Below are 21241 nucleotides of genomic sequence, written 5' to 3'. Positions count from 1 at the left end.
ACAGGGAAGAATAGGAATAGTTTGTCACAACACAGGGATGTCAGATGTTGAGTGACAGACATTTCAGCCCTCCTCCCCTTGAGGACAAGGGTATGTTTCAATCCCCCAGAAACATCCTATAAGAAGACTGTAAAGAACTGACATTTTGAAAACAATTTAACATTCAGAAATCTCATACTTGGTCACCAATAAGATTAGACTGTATATGCACCTGTTAAGTTACACATGTATTATTTTCACTCTTCTCCTGGAGTGTGCACCCCACTTCCAACATCTCTACAGTAATGCAACAATGGTGAAGTTTTGTGGGTAGTGTAGCTTCAGTAGCTTTATAGAATATTTAATTAATACCATTTCTTGAAGAAAATTAATTTTGTAGCCTTCCACCTCAGCAATCACTGGATATAACTATCTTTTGCCTATGGGACTTAAAAAAATGATGTGTGATGAAATTCTCAAATAATCACTTTTTGCTTATAACATGATTTTTGCATTTCATTTCCTCTGTAAAAAGTACCAACTGGGCCTACACATAAAGGGGAAAGACAATAGGTCAGGGGAAATAGTAAGAAGTAATTTATATCCATTTTTCTTTTATTTGATTCTCCTACGTTTTGTGAATATCACTTCAATATATACAGTACTTTGGGTCTCGATGGCTTATTTGAACAAGTTATTCATTTTTGTTTTTCTGAGTTTCGGTTTTGTAACCTGATGATAAAGTTATAACAAGAAAATGGCTTTGCTTTTACAAAATTGTCTGCTACTACATGTTTTATCTATCTCCTTTGTTTGTTTGAGGAGCAACAGACCAGTAAGACCTAATATAATGCGTTAACTTTTAAAAATAAATAACTTCATTGTCATAAACCTTTTACATATTTAAAGAGATTTTTTCTCCACTATTGGGGTCCAACATGGGCTCGTTGTTGAAGATAATGCAGGAGGGAAGTATGGCAGGGAAGTACAGTGATTAAAATAACAGCATAGGCTACCTTGTTCAACCCTGAAAACTATACAAAGGAGACATCTGCTCATCCAACAAACCATTCCTAAATGTTGAGTACAAAAACACAATGCACAAGAGACAGCAAGCCAAATTTTACCTTCAGGCTGTGTACACTCTACTCTGGCTTCAGTGGATGTGTTGCTATGGATATTTTGGATACAGATAAAATACAGCAGATTCCACATTATATGGACAGATTATTAAGTCTGCTTGGCATGAAGTCTTCATAACCTGGCTGTATATGATGGCTATAAACATTACAGACATTGATGGTACATGACTTAACAGACTACTTTACTCAAAGTTATGAAAACTTTTAGCAAACAAGAGATTAAATCTTCAAAATTTATAAAAGAAAATAATATAAAATATTAACACAACTGAAGAAATGCTCAACAATTTACAAAATCAGGACATACAGTTGCTCACACTACATACTTAACAGCAGGAGGCTGACATAATGGCACTGTTATGAAGAACAGGTGTGCTACCTTGGTTTCTGTGGCTCAGGGCAGGAAATGTGGCAAGAAACTGTTCTTATAAATTTGTATTGTAATTCTTTGAGAGATTTGATGTTCTTCCATCCATAACTTGTATGTTTTATGCAGAACAGAATGACACTTCTAAATTATTTATGATTTTAAACATACAGGCATTACTTCTTCCATTAATTTATTATGCTCTTTGTAAGTTCTATTAGGCTAGTAATGTATAAAGTTTAAATTCAGAAGCTTATGACACAAAAAATTCTATTATCACACATTCAAATTGAATAGAAAAGTTAATTTGTATCCATATATGGCATATGTAGCTGTTAAAGATTTCAGGATGTAAATTTCATGTCTTCACAGTTTAAGTGTGTCCTTTCCATTCAATCCGAAGATCAGATGCCTCTGTCTTATAAATAAATAATTTAATATCTTATACCATTTATCAAAAATAAATTAAAAGTGTCAATTTTTCAACTGGTTCCCAACCACACGTGACACATCAATTCAAAATAGTTGCTTCATTTTGGATAGATTGATAGTATACACAACTATGGCCAATAACCAGTGTGTAAAAATAATTTTGAGTGGTTAATACACATCTTAAAAACATACTGAAATAAACTCGACTCTTCTACATAATACCACACTTACAAAAATCCATGGCAAACTTATACCTGCTTTGTATGTTTAATAAACAAATTCTTCCCAAGGCAGCCATATACTTGCAGGCCCCATAATTTTCTCAACTAAGTCCTCAAATTCAATTTCCCGTGTATACTGCATCTTCATAAATTAAGTACACTGTCCATGAATGTACACAAATACATGTACTATTTCAGCGACAAATGTTTTAGTTTGCAGTGTCAAGTTAAAAAAGTTAATGAACATGTATAAAAGTGGTTTACATGCTTAAAAATAGTAATCATTTAAAATCTTTAAAACTGGAACCAAGTACTTGCAATTAGAATAATGCAATTGAATGTAAGAAACAATGTAATCATCAGAAAAGTGCTTTCTGAATGTAATTTTTAAATACAGGGTTTTTTTAACTGTAGAATGCTATGAGTTTGTATAAATATGGTATTATGTTGTAGGAAGCATACTGTCCTCCCGCCAATTTTTTTGCATTACTGCATACCACAGCGATAGTGAGAACACTGGTAGGCACATTCCTGGTCCATGTTCTACCATCCAGCCATTAATACAATCAAGAGTGTACTGCAACCCACACAATACCTGCACTGTTCGTGCTTGCTGTTCCACATGCACCAACAAAAAAAAGTGTCACTTAGAAACTGCCAATAATTAAAGTTAAAAAAAACTGTTTTGGTACAAATGAAAACAGCAACATGTAAGGACTGAAAGGGAAAAGCTGAACAATGGATTTGTATTTTGTTCTGAATATATAAAAATGTAAAAAAATAAAAAAAGGTGAGAGAAATTAGAATGTTCCACATCCCAATCTGGACCAATATTAAAAGGAACATAACATCCAAATTCTGAGTACAAGTAGGCCCTACAAATATTGCAGTAATTGTGTGGTATAATTTACAAACTGGTTTTATTATTGATGACAGCACCCACAATAAATAAACTCAATTACAAGCACAGTGCTCTTCATCTTGTGGAATGCCGCCAAGGTAAGACTAGGTCATTTCAATAATTTACCCACTATATTACCCAAGAAGGGGAACAGGGAAGAAGGGCAAAAATTCAGAATGATCGGATGCAATAAAGTCCCTTTGCAATGACTTTATGATGATAAAACAAAATGCACCTTACTCTCTTTCACCGATGCAAAAAAAAGCTTTGTTTACTTGCATTCATACGTTTTTCAACTACTTAATTAATTACTGTATAATATATATAATAAGATACATTAATACACATCTGTTTACAATAAAAAATCATATATTCGATTTGTATAACCTTACTTGCAATCTGACAATTTTTCCACATCACTGATGCTGTTGTTTTTGTTCATACTTATTATTGTTGTAAAATCGGCACATTGTAGTTTTGTCTTGTCGAACACACTAAAAATTCGAAGATGCTAAGCACTTTATTATTGGTTTTCAGTTCAAAAAAGACCTAGAAAAACAAACAAGCCTCACGCTACATTGTATTTACACTTGACAGCCATCAATTGGTTATGTTAGTCATGTTGGTAGCATCATAATCAACCATAAAGAACAGGATTAGAGGTACCAACAATTAAAAATTCATTACAGCCCACTCACTGGATTTTAAATTTTTTACAAAATAAAAATTGCACCAATTGCCTGTACAATATTTTTTGGTGTTTTACAGTCTAAATGGTTTGGTTCATCTGACATGGTAGGGACATACCACCACGAATCATTTTGATTTATCTACATACTGCCACAGCTCGTACCAAACTATCCACTGATCACAACATAATGTAATTATGATATTCTCCCATTATGGACATGAACAATCAGAGTTGCTTTACAAACCATATATCAATGCTATGTAATAAGAGAAAACAAACACTTGTAACAAAATTCTGCATGTGTTATCTCCCCGCAGAGAAACTCTACATGACATTAAAGCTTTTCATGATGGTGAAAATGCAAATTGCGGTCCCCTGGGTTGTGAGACTTTTAGATTTGACTTTTAGGCTGTTACCAATGTTGTGGTAGAATATATCACCTCCAACTCCAGAGTTTGGGAAATACTGAGTCTTTCATAGTGGTGAAAATGTGGATAGTGGTCTTCTTTCTAGTGATGCTGAACAGTCTCATACGTGGTTACCAAAGTTTCAGAGGATCATATTACCTCCAGACACGATGTTCCTCCAAAATGCTGGGAGCCACCACCTATAAGTGTCATAACCAAGATCACGATCCACATTTTCATTACTGCAAGGACATCAAATTCCCTGTAACATGTACACTGAACATACAGGTGATATATTCCTCCAAAATGTTGGTAACCACCTACAAGACAAAATGGTGTCATGACCCATATGATAACAATCAAGATTTTCACTCCTGCAGATGTCTAAGATTTCAAGTAACCACTTTTGGCCACCAGGTAAGTGACTCTGTGCAAGCAATAGGCTAGCACAAATGTAGGGTTTCAAGGTTTCATGGCGATCACCTGATGGAGGCAGAGACGGTCTCCAAAATGTTCAATTACAATATCATTTTCACAAAGCCGATCACCCGAGAATACTTCACTGTAAACATGAATAATGAGGCTAGCCAAAGGATAAGGGCATACTTACAGATTTATCCTGGAACACCCTCGGGATGGGGATAAATCTGAATGTTCATAAAATAGGGACATGGCCACCAACAGATTAGGGACATACATGAGCATTCTGCATCAGCCACAAAAACATTTCCATTAGCTTTTTCATAACAGAACATGATATCAGGAACACTGGGTTACCCACGTGAAATTACAGTGCGAAGATACACTGTACTAGCCACTGTTATAAAAAACATCCAACAAACATATATGACAGTACCACAGTACATGACAAGTTGCTAATCACACCAGGTACCAGAAGTAGGGATGTATTGCTAGTGATAACGAGTCAGCAATACTGATGGTAACGAGCCATGCCAGGTATTCACATACATCACAGGCATGTCAGGGTATCCATATGGGACGGATGTCATACCAATATGTGACACACATCACGAGCCGTGTCAGGGATGTACCTACATGAACCAAGCCTACAACAGCCCTATTGGTGATAACCAAAACCTGCAGCACTAACTGTTATGCAAATATCATGTATCAAAACAATTGGCAACAATTGTTATAGATTGCACACTGACTGGAGAACAATTCCCCATCAGTGGCACATACTTCTACAATGACTTTATTTTGGCTGGCAGTTACATTGGGCAGGGAGGACTGCATCAGTGCTAGAGACTCCCAGGCGGGAAAGACGTTGAGCTGTTACTATGTGCCAGGCTCAGCATGCTACCTGACAGACTCTCGTCATCAGGGTAAGACTCTTTGGATGCCTCAGCAATGGCCAATGCACTGCAACAAAGAAAGAAAAGTTACATAAACAACACAACACACAATGGCACAGACTATAAACTAGAAAAACCAGCAAACTGGTTATGTTCATAAAAATGTGTTAAAGTTTCCACAGGTAAACAACTGTCCAATACGTTGCTGTTGGAATGCAGTCAATATAATTTATAGTTTGATCCCTTACATTTTAGCCATTGCTAATTTGCATTTAAATCTGTTCCCCATTTAAAATCAACATATTATATAAAGTATTGAAAAAGTTAATGTGATCCATATCCCATGTACCTTAAATGTTATGTAAAAATAGACTACACATTAGCAAATACAGGTTGCAGAAGGGAAGAGTATATTCTGAATACCTTATGGTACTAACTATGAAGTCTACATTCTTAAAACAAAGGGACAAACCTAAAGCCAAGCCTAGCTGACTCTTCATCAAACTGTTCCAGCTCACGATCTTGTCTCTCGTGAAGTAAACGGATTCTTTCTGATCTCTCCTGAAGAAACTGCTGTGTTTCCTGCTCCATCTGTTGCCATAATGAATAAGAATCACTGTTAATTGCTTCAAGAACACACTTACAAGTAATGATGATCAAGAATATAATTTAGAAGGAAATTCATACAGAATGAAACCATTCACTATTATATTCCTTCACAGAAAGAATCCACTTTCTGTTAAGTGTTATGTTGGCCCTGATGAGTTATTGAATGTTTATGTAGTCTCTGTCTGTAGGTTGTAGTCTTCCGAGTTGTGATAATGTACAGTCTTGTAGGTCGTTTTGATCCTCTGAAATGTTGCCAACATAAAATGCAGAGTACAAAACAATTCCATAAGCTAAAATTGACCAGAAAACCCACACAACAGATGATAAAAGGAAGGAGCCTCCATTCTCTATCTTGTACATGACAATGGTCACGAAGTAAAAAAATAAAACAGTAAAACTATGAATGTAATAAGATTAAGATAATGGCTGTCTTCTGGGTTGAAGCATTGTGTAGTCAGGTGACAATTATTCTGATTATGGAGGCAACAAGAACCTCTGAAATATCAAGAAACTTCCACCAGACTGTATGGTGCTATAAACCAGAAGACAGCCATTTTCATAACCTCTGCCATGAGATCCTCATATCTTACTTAGTGATAAGAATACATTCCTGTATATCTAAGCTCAAATTAAAAAAACAGCCCAGGAAGAAAAAGGTTTCCATAAATCTTAACCTACCAAAGTCCAATCAATAAAGAAAAGATTCACAACCTATCATCAAAAAAGACATTTAGGAAAGGCCACAACCAGCAATTCAAGACCAGGTTTTATGCATACTGGGGTGATTTACATATATAAATCCTTGCCCTATAAGAATGCAGGCACATGAAAACAAAACACAACACGCGTCAGACATAAATAACTACTAATGATGAACCTGTGTGTTTTTTATGAATTCTAATTATGAAAGCTAAGATATTGCCTTTTTCTAAATATAACATGCAAATATATGATTGCTTATAAAAATTCGTGACACACCCATAACCTTATGGCAGGAAACCAGTTTTGGAACACTTATATATGGTATAATCTATTAATACTTGGATCATATTATTTAAAAGATTATTTACAGTAAGAATAAATAATTATCAAAAAACAAATTGCAATCAGGGCAGCATATGTCTTAACAATACCTTTTGCTCAAGTAATGCCCTTCGGACAGACACTCTGTCTTCCAGTTCCTTCCGCTCCCTATTTCGCTGAGCTTCAGCTTGCATCTTATTCTTGGACTGGTATGCCATCAGGATCTCCAGTTCATAGTGCAATCGTTCCTTCAAGTGCTGACACTCAACTTCTTGTGACTCATCCAGTCGAATCTGTCATATAACAAACCACACAAAATTATGTAGTTATGCCGACAAATTTAAAACTACATAAACCATGAGAGACGAAGCTGGCTATACATTCCTCTGAAATGCACGCCAAAAAATGTTATTTTTTTTACTTTAAGTATGTCAAATAGAGTTGAGATTACAAAATTATACTTTCTGTACTAAATATGGCCTCTGAAAGTGATCAATTTCCAACAATGGTCAACTGCAGACACGCACAGCAAAACAACCCAGAGGACAAATCATCTTCATACCCAATGCTGTAAGAACTTGAAATCTCACATCTTCTTTACATAAGCTACTGGAAATCATGAAGATTATTCTTATGTTACAGTAACACAGATTAAAAATGTTCCATAACTTAAAACTCATCTAAAACAAATGGGACAGACACTTCAGAACAAATTCCAAAATACAACAGATCCAAAAGGATGTAAGGGCAGTGTTAAGGAATGGCGTCTACAGTATCTTAATTTCTTACCGACTGTTTCTGAAGCATTTCAGCAATGCTTTGCTCGTACTGGTCACCGAGCAGGGCAAGCTTTCTACGCTGTTCTTCCTTTAACTTCTTAATCACTGCTTTCTGTTCATCCTTTGCTGTTGTTTGTAGGATCTGTGCCTTGAGTGCTTTATACTGGCGCGTCTGTATCTTACATGTCTCACGAAACTGTTTTCGAATTTGCATCTCCTTTTGCTAAAACAAAAATATAATTTTATTATCAGTAGTTCATAACCTATGAACAATGCTCACTAGTTTACATCAAAACTGAACACGATCTCTCTGAAGAAGACAGACTTGTTTTCCACAAACAGTAACAGCAGGCCTACACTTACAATGGCAAAATGAAATGCAATAAATGCCCTACATTCATGCATAATATTTGTGACTTTAAACATGTGCAATTAAAACACTTCTAATAACAGAAACTACATTCCTCTCCATTTTACTTACAGTATTAAAATTTTCAGGTGCAAGTTTCTATTTTACAATTCTCAGCAAAGTGTTGTTATATTTCAAAATGAGCCGGGATAGCTCAGTCAGTATAGTGACTAGCTACGGGCTGGACGACCGGGGTTCGATCCCCGACGGGGGCAGAGGATTTTTCCTCTAGCCTCTGTGTCCAGACCGGCTCTGGGGCCCACCCAGCCTCCTCTACAATGGGTACCGGGGTCCTTTCCCGGGGGTAAAGCCGGCCGGGGCGTGATGCTGACCACTCACCCCCATCTAGTGCCGAGGTCAAGGAAGAGAGGAGCTATACCTCCACTCACCCCAAACGCCTACATGGCGAATAGTGGGACAAACTTTACTTTACTTACTTTACTTTACCCCATACAGGTCCCATTAGTCCCTTCAGCAAATTTAAATATAATACTCGCCTTTACTGATACATACTCCATTCAAAATTGCTGAGTAACCATACTTTACAAAATGACCAACATTTCATTTTGAATTGTTATTATCAGGTAGTAGTGCTGTATCTTCCAAATATATGAGAAATCGCTGGTAACTGACTGGAAAAGAATCAGTCAGTATCATTACCGACTGCTTTAGTGCCAAGTCATAACCTGTCTCTGCATACCTCATGCATGTTCAGTTCCGTAGGCACCTGCCATATTCTTACCAGTTTACCTTTAGGAACACACAGTACAATTGTGCTAGACGTATAAGGAGAACAAAGGTATGCAATATAGAATAAAATTGTGAAAAATTCATTGATTATCATGAAACAGAGTATTTTAGTGGCATAAAATGTTTCTGGAGACATAGACCAATCAAAGACTACCACTACCACTACCACTACCTCCAGGTTGGGGGTTGGTCGCAAGGCTAACAACCTTGCACCGTAAAAAGGAAGATGTTTCGAAACCTCAATCAAAGCCTCGGACAGACGGACCTAACAGAGCACCGAATGGAAGAGGAAAATTGAGGAGGCCGTGGACCAAATATGGACCGGAGAGCCATAGAAGAAGAAGAAGAAGAAGAATGTCAACAGTTCACACCACAACTGATAAAACTGATACTGCACCAAGATAACATACATGAATGCTACTCATAGATCTGGCAAAAAAACATGGATTAAAGAAGCTGATTCTGAAGTACAATGGTTACAACTGTCAACTCACCTTCAGGCTCTTAGGCTGCTGCTTCAGTTCAAGCGCATGCTTCTTCCGCAACTCTCGCTCTGAACGTTGCATGTAATCCTGTTGGTTCTGCAGCTCAGTGCCATGCTGTCTCTGGATCTGCTCTTCACGTAACTGGTGTACAGCCTTTTGTTGCCTGTACTCTAGCTCTTGAGTCTTCTCATGATGCCTAAGCAACATCGAGTGTGCCTGCTCCAGCTGCTGTTGGCGCTTATTCAGTTCCTGCAACAATATAGTCACGTTTCACAAGTGATTCACATAAAATCTCTGTAATAAAATGCACTTCAATTTCTCTAAATCATGAGCAAGAAATCATAAGAACATTCATCCTGTAGTGTACTGATACATAAAATCAACATGGCTGTCAAATGCCCACAATCTAAGTTCCTAGCTTCTTGGTTGCCATTCTTAAAGAATAAATACTAAGACACTAGCTGGAAGTGTTCTAAGCTTATTTTATGACTTTAATCAATCAAATACAAAGAGTTCACTTAATGAATGAACATGCCACTAGCAATTATGTGACAGCAACATAATACTAGGGTCACAGGTGAGGAAAGATTCTTTTACTGAGCTGCAACAAGGTCATATTACGCTAACATGAAAACTGAAAACATCTTCCTTCTGAAATCATCGACATTACTATATTTTGATGAACATAATGGTCCAGCAAAACTGATACAATGCACAGAACTTATTTCTGAGTCACTGCAGGTCACGATATGTAAGACACATTCCTCCTTAAGATCTTACCTCCCGTAGCAAGTCCTGCTCCAGACTATGGAAAATGAGTAACTTTTTTCTACGGAACTTGCGAATTTCAAGGTCAAGGTATTCTTTTTGGCCCCGTATTAGCCGCTGCTCCTCTTGTGCTTCTAGCTGTTTCAGGTTGTCCTTCTGACTTCTATTAAGAGATAAACATTGAACACATATTAAAGGTTAAATGAACAGCAGTATGAGGTTAGGGTTAATAATATGTAAGCTTGTAAGGAATTTGTAGATTAAGTAGGATTTGAGGTTTTCACAGCAGTGAATCTGAAGACGGCTGTCTTCTGGGTTGTTGTGCCCTGTAGTCTGGTAGAAATTTACTGCCATTTCAGAGGTCCTTGCTGCCTTCCATCATCAGGTCAATGATGCCATTAAGAGCCAGTTGCTGCTTTGATTGTATACAGCCTTTAAAAGAACATAGCAATGGAGTACAGTCGCAATCAGAAATTCTTCTTCTTCTTCTTCTTCTATGGCTCTCTGTTCCGTATTCGGTCCATGGCCTCCTCAATTCTCCTCTTCCATTCGGTCCCCCAATCAGAAATGAAGATATAAAATAAAGAATACGGTGAGAAAAGAGGTGATGACATCTGCTGGCATGTGTAGACCAAGGTCACCAGTTTGAATACGTGCTGCAGCATAAAATAAAGACTGATGTCTTCAAGGAAGAGCAACATTTTTTGTGTGGGACTGCATAACAAAAAATTTGAAGACAATGAATGTTCACTCTGTGTATCATCCCTAACACCACTTTTCACTACTGATCAAATATTTTGATGAAATTCAAGCATAGTTACTTTCCTTTTATATACTGTATCCTTTGTAACACTGACAAAGGCATCTCTCAACAAATAAACATAAAAACGGTGAATGAAAATGAAAATCTGGAAGAATGAACGCTAACAGAATAGCGGCAAAATCACAAAACACATTCACATAGTACACAGTAAAACTGAAAATTTCAAAATTCATGTAAATCTCAGCAAAAGTGCTGAATATACAAAATATCTATATCAAAATGTCAATGCAAATTTGGCATGTCTCCATCATTAAGAGTTTTAGAAATTTCTTTGGAAAGAAAACATAGAATAAAATTAAAATACTTCATTGCTGAAAATACTGCTGTTGGAAGTTTCACCAAACTGACTTACAGATAGAAGCTTCATGGTTTTATAATATTTACATTACCAGTTTATTTATTTTATGCTGTTAAGACTTACTGTAATGTGGCATCCCGCTGCCTCTTAGGAGTCGATTCATCTAGGCTGAGTTCCCGCTTCCACCTTTCCTTATTTGCTTTGTACTCCTTCTTCTTTTGTGTTTCAAATGCTTTCCGATCTTGTTCCTGTCGCCCACAGATTTCCTTCTGCAGTTTCTTCTCGGCAGTCAGATTCTGCTTCAACTAAGATAAAAAAAACTTACATTTACCAAAGAAACTTGTCCCAACAGTATCTATACAAAATTAATTTGACTACAGATACAGCATAATTAAATTATTCTTATATTTAGTTGACAAAATTTATGAGGAAAATCTATAAGTTACGGAGAACAAACCTTCTTTTCAAGGTCCTGCTGATGTCTTATCTGTAACTTCTCCAGCTCTTTGCTGAACTGTTGAAGCAGCGACTCATATTCTTTATCCAGCAGTTGCTTATGGTTCTCCATTTCTATCTTGCACCGTTCCTCCAGCTGCACATAAAACGAACCTGTTTGCAACTTATATACTACAACTATTATTTATACATAAATTTCTTTTGACTTACTAGCTTTTGTACCAAGGTGTCTAGATGGATGTCATACAAATATCAGCTATAAACCATTATTATACATTCATCAGAAAATGTTGATTTCTACATTGTAGAATCTCAATTTTAAAATGTAACTGCTTTGGTGACCAACTTTTATTGTCCTTGGCCATTTTTATATTAAATGATGTCAATTTGGGGCTCAAATCCATTGATCACAGGAGAAATTTTTAAGTGGAGGGTTGCCAACTGTCCACATATAATAAAAATACACAAAATAAATTTCGGTTAAATTTAAACAAAAGAAAACTAAACAAAGTGTACGTGGCAGTGTTTCCTACATAAACAACATTCACTCAATATCATTACAAACTTAAATGCATCCTTAGCTACTGAATTAACAATTTTATAATCCAAGTTGCATCATTACATCAAACAATTTTAGTTATTTTATGACAACACAGTTATAAAATGTGTATGGGACTGTTAAGTTTAATTCAATCGACATACCTTGAGCAGGGCAGCCTGATGCTCACGCCTCATCCGCTTGTAGCCCGTCATCTGCTCGTGCATTTCCTCCTGCATGTGTTCTTTCTGTTGCTTTGTCACAATTGATGTTGTACGGATGGTTGCAAAGTTATTGGCTCCGTGATCCTGGATGGCATTTGAGTTACTGGCCTGCTAGATAAAACATAACATATATATTGTAGGCAACTATGTTGTTAATGTTGCGGTTGTTATGTGCATATAAATTAGGATCCAGAAACAACACATTCTTGTATTAAAATATGTACAGCGGAAACTATATAGAATGTTTATAAGAAATGGAAAATTTGCTGTGTCCTTTTTGTAACCATGCAGATGTAAGACATTTAAAACTTTTTCATAAAAAAGAATGTTAATTTTGCTGCATTCTTACTTAATTTTGATCATACTTTGTGTTGTAAGTACACGTCTTTGTTAAATATTTAGGTTAGAAGATTATTTCACACATCGGCTGTTTATTTATTTTATGCCTTTCTTACCTATTTTATACACGTGCTTGACTTTAGAGTTCGAGCAAAGGTAAGTGATTTAACAAAACTCACCTTATGTCTATTTCGCATGGAAGGAGGATAACTGCTGTCATTGCCATCAGCAGAGGGTGGAAGACTATTAGTAGAGCTACTCTGCGACGAAGCACTTACACCCACTGAATGTAAAGAATGCTCAGAGGTGATACTGTTGCTTTTACTGCTGTCACCTCCAGTCTGCTCATCTGGGGTGTCTGTAACACAACAAAGTTCCAAGACTTAAAAAGAGAAATAAAAGCAAGAGACACTGTTATTTATTTCATACCACATAAGAATAGATTTCACTTCAACCACCAGGAGTAATTCAAAATTACTGAAGTGATAGACATGGGATAGATTTTATTGACACTGGTTCTATATGATGAAGTCTTTATTACCATTAGTATGATTGGTAATGGCATTATGAAGCATAATGAATATATTTCTGAGCTACTGGTAGGGTCTCCCTAGCCAGATTGGTCGAGGGGGGAGAGGTCAGACTAAGACAGGTACCCTGGTCCTCCAGGTTGGGGGTTGGTCGCAAGGCTAACAACCTTGCACCATAAAAAGGAAGATGTTTCGAAACCTCAATCAAAGCCCCGGACAGAATGGACCTAACATAGGACCAAATGGAAGAGGAGAATTGAGGAGGCCATGGACCGAATATGGACCAGAGAGCCATAGAAGAAGAAGAAGAAATTATCACAAAAAATGTACAAATACCCAGAGCACCTACAATTAAGCAACTCTATCAATCTGATAAGGCTTAGTACATTAGCAACAGTACTTACCATCTGCATCACCCATAGTACTCTCATTTTCAAATGCTTCAATCATAAGAATTTTCTTCATCTTGCGATAATTCAAGTTGTCTAATTCTCGCACCGCTGCCTTTGTACGTTGGATCAGGTCGATCAGAACATGTGGTGAGCGGGTACGAGTCACCATCTGATGCTGCGCAAACATGCACGTCAAAATTAATACTACACCATACTTGTAAAATAATATATTTACCTTTAACTGTTTATATTTACCACATATACTTAACTATCACACAACCCAATTTATTTCTCACAATAGGACACAATTCTATCTGAGATATTGTGATTCCTTCATGAATGAGCAATTTAAGTATCAGCAGAAAAGTAGTATTATAAGTTTCTCAACATTATTTATGTCCCTATCCGAGGAGTGAACAAGACCAACCAAAGCAACTTCTCCACTTTATCAAATGTTTCATGAATTTCTTATTCAAATGGAACATGCAATATTAGAAAAGATAGGTTTCTTCACATTGTTAACTAATTATACCTTTCAAACAATTACAGAAACTATGAAATTTGAACCATTAACACTTACTTAAAATGTTAGACCTGGTCACAGTTGAAGTTATAGTACTTTTCAAAATAAAACATCACCAAGAAACAAACATGCTGGAATCGGAGTGTGTAAATTATGTGACAGTATCGGTTGGACATAGTTCTTTTTCTGTGTCCAGTACACACCATTCAGCATGGTGTGCATTGGTGGTTAGCAGGATTCACGACCCATCAGCACATGGGTTCGATCGGGACCGTGACATTTAACGCTCCTGCTGTGACCCCCTTTTCGGGAGATGATGATGAAAGTGGAGTAATTGTTGGGAAGCCACGGAGAAACCGGGGAAACCCCAGAGGAAAACTCCATGATGCCTAGACCACGGCCTTGCCCAACACAAGTTGTAAATCTGAGCACCGCCGGGAATCGAACCCAGGACCCCAGTATTACAAGCCCAGCGTTCTAACCGCTAGACCACCGTGGCAGTTGTTGGACATACTTAGACATGGACATGTGCAAGTATAATAACACAGCAATACATACTACAATCATCAGCAGAGAATAATGAAGTAACAAATTTTCTATCTTAAAACAGAAATATAACTTGCATATAAGTAAATACGGTAACAGAGAAACTTACTGACAGGAGTTTTCCTGATGTTGGTCTCTCATTGGGGTTCTTCTGAAGACAAGATTCAACAAAATGCCTAAACACATCAGTCCATTCTGGAGAACTCAATGAAGGTGTGTCATTCTGAGCTATGTGGTACAGGGCACTCATTGCATTCATGTTGAAATATGGTGGCTTACGTTCAGCTGCAAGGAACACAAATTAATTATGTAAATGAAAAACTTTCAGACGACTGAAAGAGAGGGACATAGCTCTAAAATTTAATAGTATCTTCATTCATTCTTCCATAATGGTGTAATAAAGTATGATTCAGCCAGAAAGGTACGTAATTCATGGCATATCACCCAAAATCTTTTGACGACTTCACCAACTCCATGGAGCAGAGACCTTCTTGAGAAGCTAAAAGTACACTCAACTAGTCAAAAACATTACCCACCTTTTACTGAACCCAAAGGCATATTATGGTGTTTACAACAGCCTGACAGTGGTATCATGTAATGATATCATTATGTCTTCTTGCTTAAAGTATGCCCTTCCCCATACAAACTTTTGATTTCAACTGTTCTTAGTTCTCCTACCATACTTCAATATAACTGAAAATTGCAGCATAAATTTTCTGTTAAGATTCTGTATCTCGACCAACCATGCTAGTGACAATATAAATATACTTTAAATATATTCTAGTACATGCATGTGGTATACCTTGATTAGATATTATCTTCTTTTAAAAGGAATTATTGATATCATTTTCAATTTTATTAATTTCTTTCATAATGTGTGTGTTAAAAATCAATTACCATCTTGAATATTTTACAAAATTCCAACATAAAACTCACCCAACTCTATACACGTGATTCCCAAAGACCACACATCCACCTTTCCGTCATACTGTCCCTCATCCATGGCCAGAATTACTTCGGGTGCCATCCAGTATGGGGTTCCTACAAAGCTATTTGCCGGACATTTGATGCTTGCTGAACCAAAATCAGCTGTAATATTGAATACATACCAAAATCTGTATCAACTATAAAAACATGGAATACTTCTACACCTATCAGACTTGATTATTCATTTGTCTTACAACAGTGTATTTGTAGAGGTATCAGTGCACCCATGTTACAAGGGGGTGGGGGAGACTTTTATTTCCTACAATTCATACTGCTTGTAACTTCTCCAAAACTTGTTAATGCAAATCAAATCACAAAAATCTTTTAATCTGCATTAGAAAACCACGTAAGATACTTTCTCAGATCTGCGGATTTCATGGAATTCATTGTTGCTTTCTGGGTTGTACACCATGTGGTCTTGTAGGTAATAACAACATTCCTTCAGAAGACCACCATCAACACTGCACAGATACGTGTGCAAAAATTAAGTGATTACAGAGTACAAGAACAGGGCTCAATCAATAAAAAATGTATCAATGAGGATGATGTAAAAGTAACTTCATATGTAAGATTTGAGGTTTTCACAGTGGTGAGTATGAAGATTTCTGTCTTCTGGGTTGTTGCACTGTGTAGTCTGGTAGATGAATGTCATCGCCCTGATGACGGAGGCAGTATGACCTCTGAAACGTTGGTTAACATCTACCATACTACACAGCGCAACAACCCAGAAGACAGAAATCTTAACGTCATATGCATTAAGAACAATTCAGAATAATTAAATCTTGCTTCCAGATTACACATGGCAATAACATTGTACAACAGGAAAGTGAACAACTCTTTTCAAACAAGATTATCTACCAAACTGCTCTTCACAGAATCAGAAACAAATAAGTTGTACTGAGCAACAAAGAACAGAGAGTGCTCAGCATGTGTAACATGTCTGTAAATTCATATAAAATAAATGTTCAAAGTTATTACATTAACCTTACAACACATTTTATAATTATTAATACAAGAGCAGTTGTGACTTACCCAGTTTGACAGTGCCATTTTCTGTAAGCAATATATTGCCTGCCTTTACATCACGATGTATCCGTCCCAGAGCATGCAGGTAACTCAAGCCGCGCAGTACACCATCACAAATGGCTGCTATCTCCTCTTCCTTCAATGGCCTCTTGTGGACCTCAATAATGTCAGATGCAGATCCAAGACAATATTCCATCACAAGCTGTAGGAAACATAACACAAATAGCTAACTTTATGGCAGCTGATAGTTATTCAGTGTTGTTATGGAACCCAAAGCTTCATCATTACTACAGAAGCATGTTATTGTACTCCACCCTAAATCATTTCAGCCCCATTTACATCTTCACACTTATTTCTCTGAGATCTGTTTTAATAAGCCCTAAAATAAGTGTATTTATATACATCCCTTCTATATGGAAATCTTTTGCATTGAAACAGTCACAAAACTTATTTTAAAATCAATGTCATATGCAAGGAGTTGATGGTATATTGGATGAAGTGACCTTACTGAACCCTATTGGACTGTCAATGTTTTCCTGAAGTGTTGAACCCATTAGCAAACAATACAATTAAATCTGTTTAAAAACAGGAAATTCCATTCGACCTGGCCAAAACTGTAATCTACAAAACTGGTTACTTAAAACATTTTATTTTAGACTAAATATTTCACTATAATGTGTCTGGTTATGATCATACATTACTTCCATAATTATTCAGGGCAGCATTATCTTTTGCACTGAGTATAAACACCTGAATTCACTAACTTATTTTCATAGCTAGCTTCAATACTGCATTCCCTCATTCACATAAAAAGAAAGGTTTATCCCAATGAAATCTGTTACATTTGTTTGGGACACTTTTTAATTTGGTGTACATTTCATGAGACAAACAAAACAGTTAAAACTGATATTGCAATAAAGTACTGTTAATATTAATTGAGGGCATTCAAATTCAAACTGTTCAAGTTTTGGCAAATGTCTCCCACACAGAATTTCATTAAGACCTGAGAAATTGAAAGATATGAGAAAAAGGATAACTGAAAGTGCCTTCTTTTCTTTCTTGAAAAGAATGTCTAAATTAACATAATCTTTTATACATGAATCATCTTCCCATCCCACCAAATACTGAAGAGCACTGCTACAAGCCTCCCACATGCAAAAATGTCATATCTGTTTTTGTTTCTCTCATATCTAAAGGGCTAATCAGTACAACATTCTTTGTCAGATAACACAATACAAAGAAAGAGAGAATAAATTTACTCAAAAAATACATATTATTAGCTCAACCTATTTTTCAGTTCCCTGACTGAAAAACAAAGAAGTTCAACTATTTTCAATACCACATGGGGCAGTCACTTATACAGTTGCCAGGCTTGTCCATTTAAGCAGATAAGACATTTTTTAAATGCAGTGCAAGCATATTCAACCAAACAAAAATATGTGTAAATAAGAAAGTATATTTTTTCATTAACAGGTTCATTAAATCTGACTTACCCATGCTGTATGATCTCGGAGGAAGCAGCCCTTATATTCAATAGTGTTGGGGTGGTTCAGTTGTCGCAGGAAGCGAATTTCTTTCAGGATATCCTGCCACTTCTCCAAACTCTGCTTGCCAAGGTAGGACATCTTTTTGATGGCAACAATCTCCTTAGTGACCAAACAACGTGCATAGTACACTGCTCCAAAACTTCCATGCCCAATCTCACGCAAATCTTCAAATCTCTTCTCAGGATCATCTTTGTCAAAAAGCTCAGCTATTTCTGGGTCCTTCAAGCTACCAGGCCTGTTAACAAAGAGGGCAGCATGAATTTCTGTAAAATAAATATCAACGATGCAAGCTGGGACAACTTAGTATATGCTATGGGCTGGCTGAGTAAGGTCTGATTCCCCTCAAGGGGCAAACAGACAAAAAGCCTTCCAGTAAAGATTCAAACCTCCTAAAATGATAATGAGCTGCCATGCTAGAGAGAGAGATAGAGAGAGAGTGTTTAGTGGTGTGTCAGTAACAAAGGCTATTTGTGCCTGTATAAAGCTGAAATACAAAATCCATGATTCAGAAAGGGTACAATTACTATACAGAATAACCAGTAATTTTAATTCATTACTTTAGGATCTTATTCCTAAGATCATCCCAGTCAGAAATGTCATGAACGCAGAGCCAAATCACAACAGTCACAAAAATTCAAAATAATTTGACCTTACATTGAACATCAGGGTCATTTCTGTGTCTTGCAGCACTAAAACATTCAATGATGCATTTCCTCTCTTGTTTGCCTTGCATTATACACTGTATTTTTCATGTTACCTGCATACATCGAAATCAAGTAGGAGCAGGCCCAGTGACTACAGTGGCTAATTCTGCAGACCACCACACTGGAGGTAGGCTGTCACTGGTCAGTAGTCAAAAATGAAAAGATGCATTGAATGGAATAAGGAAATGTACTGTAATATGAAGGACAACAATTCTTAATTTTTTGTAATGTATACATAAATTATCCTTTCATAAATTATAACAGAATGATAACATCCTGATTAATAAAAACCACAAAGACACATCACTTCCATAACAGCCAACCATAAGTGAACAATTCAAATGGCAGACTAACTATAATTTATGGCAGCATAATAAAAATAAAAATATATCATGATTAGCAAAACAAATTTGTAGAAATATTATTTCAACTTTTTTTTCCAATTGCATAAACATAAAAATCACACCATATTTTGTTCACAAGTCAATAACCATTAACTCACATACCTTCAACAAGTGATTCATAATGAATGCTACATATCCTGTCACCAACAAACACTCATAAAAAGATTACCATGAGCAAGAAGGTTGGAAGTTAGAGCCCATGTCTTTGAATGTCATATAGAGCAACACTACTACAAACACCCATGTCACATACTTAACAGCTCTTTCCTCAATATTGAGTTTAATACCCAAATTTTACATTCTTCATAACAAAAGTATTTATATATTACCTTGTTTCTTAGATAGTCAACCCACCTGGGTACAGCTGGCATAATATTCCAGTTATATTAAAACACCCAGAAGTTCTGCACCTGCTGCTTCCCAAATGTGGGAGTTGCTTGAAGCACTCACTGATATTAAGAACTGTTTCAACGTGCATATACTCTCACACCAGATTACATGAAGCCATGATCCACTCATATAGTGTACGACCTGCAATAATGTCAATGCGGGCTCTTATTTTGATAAATCCAATATAACAATGACATACCGAGTGTGATTCTGTCGGGTATAAAATGCACGCAGATCTAATGGAATTTCTTACTGACGACTGAAACAACTACGTTAACAGTCGAGAAAGGACGATATACTATTTTCTGCAATACGGCCCTCAAAATACACATTTGGGCCAAAATAATTAAATCCTCTATAAAGAAAAGGATGAAGAGAACATAACTGTGAACCTTTATTACAATACCCCGATGAGAAAAACAACAGATCTGGAAATCTACATCACCTTCGTAACACACGATTCGAACATTCGAAGCTAACTTTCAGAAATATTTACACAATACTTGTAAATGAAAATACAGCTGAAAATCGTCACTGTTTCTGCCACTTTACTATCAAAGTTTCACCTTCAAAATGGCGTCTTCTAGGCATGCGCAAGAGCACTTTTTAGTCCCGATCATCTGGATTTTTCAGGAATTATGCTGTCCTGATACATACTGGAATGTATTTCTCCTTGGCGTGAATCGAAATCTCAGCCGGCATTAGTGCTATTCTTTTGTCATAAATTTTGTGTCAATTCCTTAGATTATGACAAAAATGATACCAGACCTCACCTCTAGCAAAACTCGACGTTGATTAATAGTTACTGTAGATACAAAACAAACAGATCAATTTCTCAATTTTGGCAGTTTTCAGAGAATAACTTAAGATGTCACTACAGAATGATTAAGTCGATATTTAGATCTTTAAGATCAGAGACATCAAGCACTGATTTTCAGGCAGAAATATTGTCTTGTCGAGACTATCGTAAAATTAACCTGTTATCTGTGATTGACGTATCCCACCGTTTGAACTTGTAATGGCCTGGATGGGAGTCCGTTTAATGGATCAACATAAATATGTGCTAAATAGAATAAAATTGATTTACATTCCATATATCCTTTGCAGTATAACCTGAGGATGTGGAAGGCAACATAAAACTAATAAAAAAAGTCATATTTACATAACTATTTACAATATTTATTAATTTTCAATTGTATATTCTTCTAGAGCAGGAGTGAGATAATCTTTCAATG

General features: G+C 36.4%; 1 protein-coding gene across 5 annotated transcripts; it reads right to left on the bottom strand.

Moving 5' to 3' along the window:
* Window positions 1–576: 576 nt before the first annotated feature.
* Tao (Serine/threonine-protein kinase Tao) lies at window positions 577–20796 on the bottom strand. 5 transcript variants are annotated; one of them, XM_087357547.1, is made up of 17 exons: window positions 20780–20796; window positions 19971–20147; window positions 18455–18743; window positions 16968–17163; window positions 15885–16037; window positions 15058–15233; window positions 13892–14054; window positions 13137–13315; window positions 12559–12729; window positions 11858–11992; window positions 11524–11705; window positions 10292–10442; window positions 9521–9760; window positions 7878–8090; window positions 7199–7381; window positions 5929–6047; window positions 577–5523 (listed from the first exon to the last, which is right to left on the bottom strand). In XM_087357547.1, the coding sequence occupies exons 2-17, from the start codon at window positions 19985–19987 to the stop codon at window positions 5403–5405; spliced, it is 2688 nt and encodes an 895-aa protein (XP_087213673.1). In that variant the 5' UTR covers window positions 19988–20147; window positions 20780–20796; the 3' UTR covers window positions 577–5402. The 5 variants fall into 5 exon arrangements, with proteins under 5 accessions (XP_087213673.1, XP_021939255.1, XP_021939254.1 ...); XM_022083563.2 differs by having other exon boundaries at window positions 20573–20783; XM_022083562.2 differs by lacking the exon at window positions 20780–20796 and adding an exon at window positions 20452–20593.
* Window positions 20797–21241: the final 445 nt, after the last annotated feature.

The sequence above is a fragment of the Zootermopsis nevadensis genome, unplaced genomic scaffold, assembly GCF_977971745.1.
Source record: "Zootermopsis nevadensis isolate Lab colony 2312 unplaced genomic scaffold, Znev_1.0 Znev_ptg000028l, whole genome shotgun sequence".
Lineage (NCBI taxonomy): Eukaryota > Metazoa > Arthropoda > Insecta > Blattodea > Termopsidae > Zootermopsis > Zootermopsis nevadensis.
Note: the sequence above shows the minus strand (reverse complement) of the source record. Positions and strands in the feature narration are given on the sequence as shown.

Coding starts and splice junctions, on each gene's coding strand:
- Tao (XM_087357547.1), bottom strand. Junction 11,706..11,857: donor AGCAGGACCTTGAAAAGAAG/GTTTGTTCTCCG, acceptor TTTTTATCTTAG/TTGAAGCAGAATCTGACTGC. Junction 10,443..11,523: donor CAGCGGGATGCCACATTACA/GTAAGTCTTAAC, acceptor ATCTCTTAATAG/AAGTCAGAAGGACAACCTGA.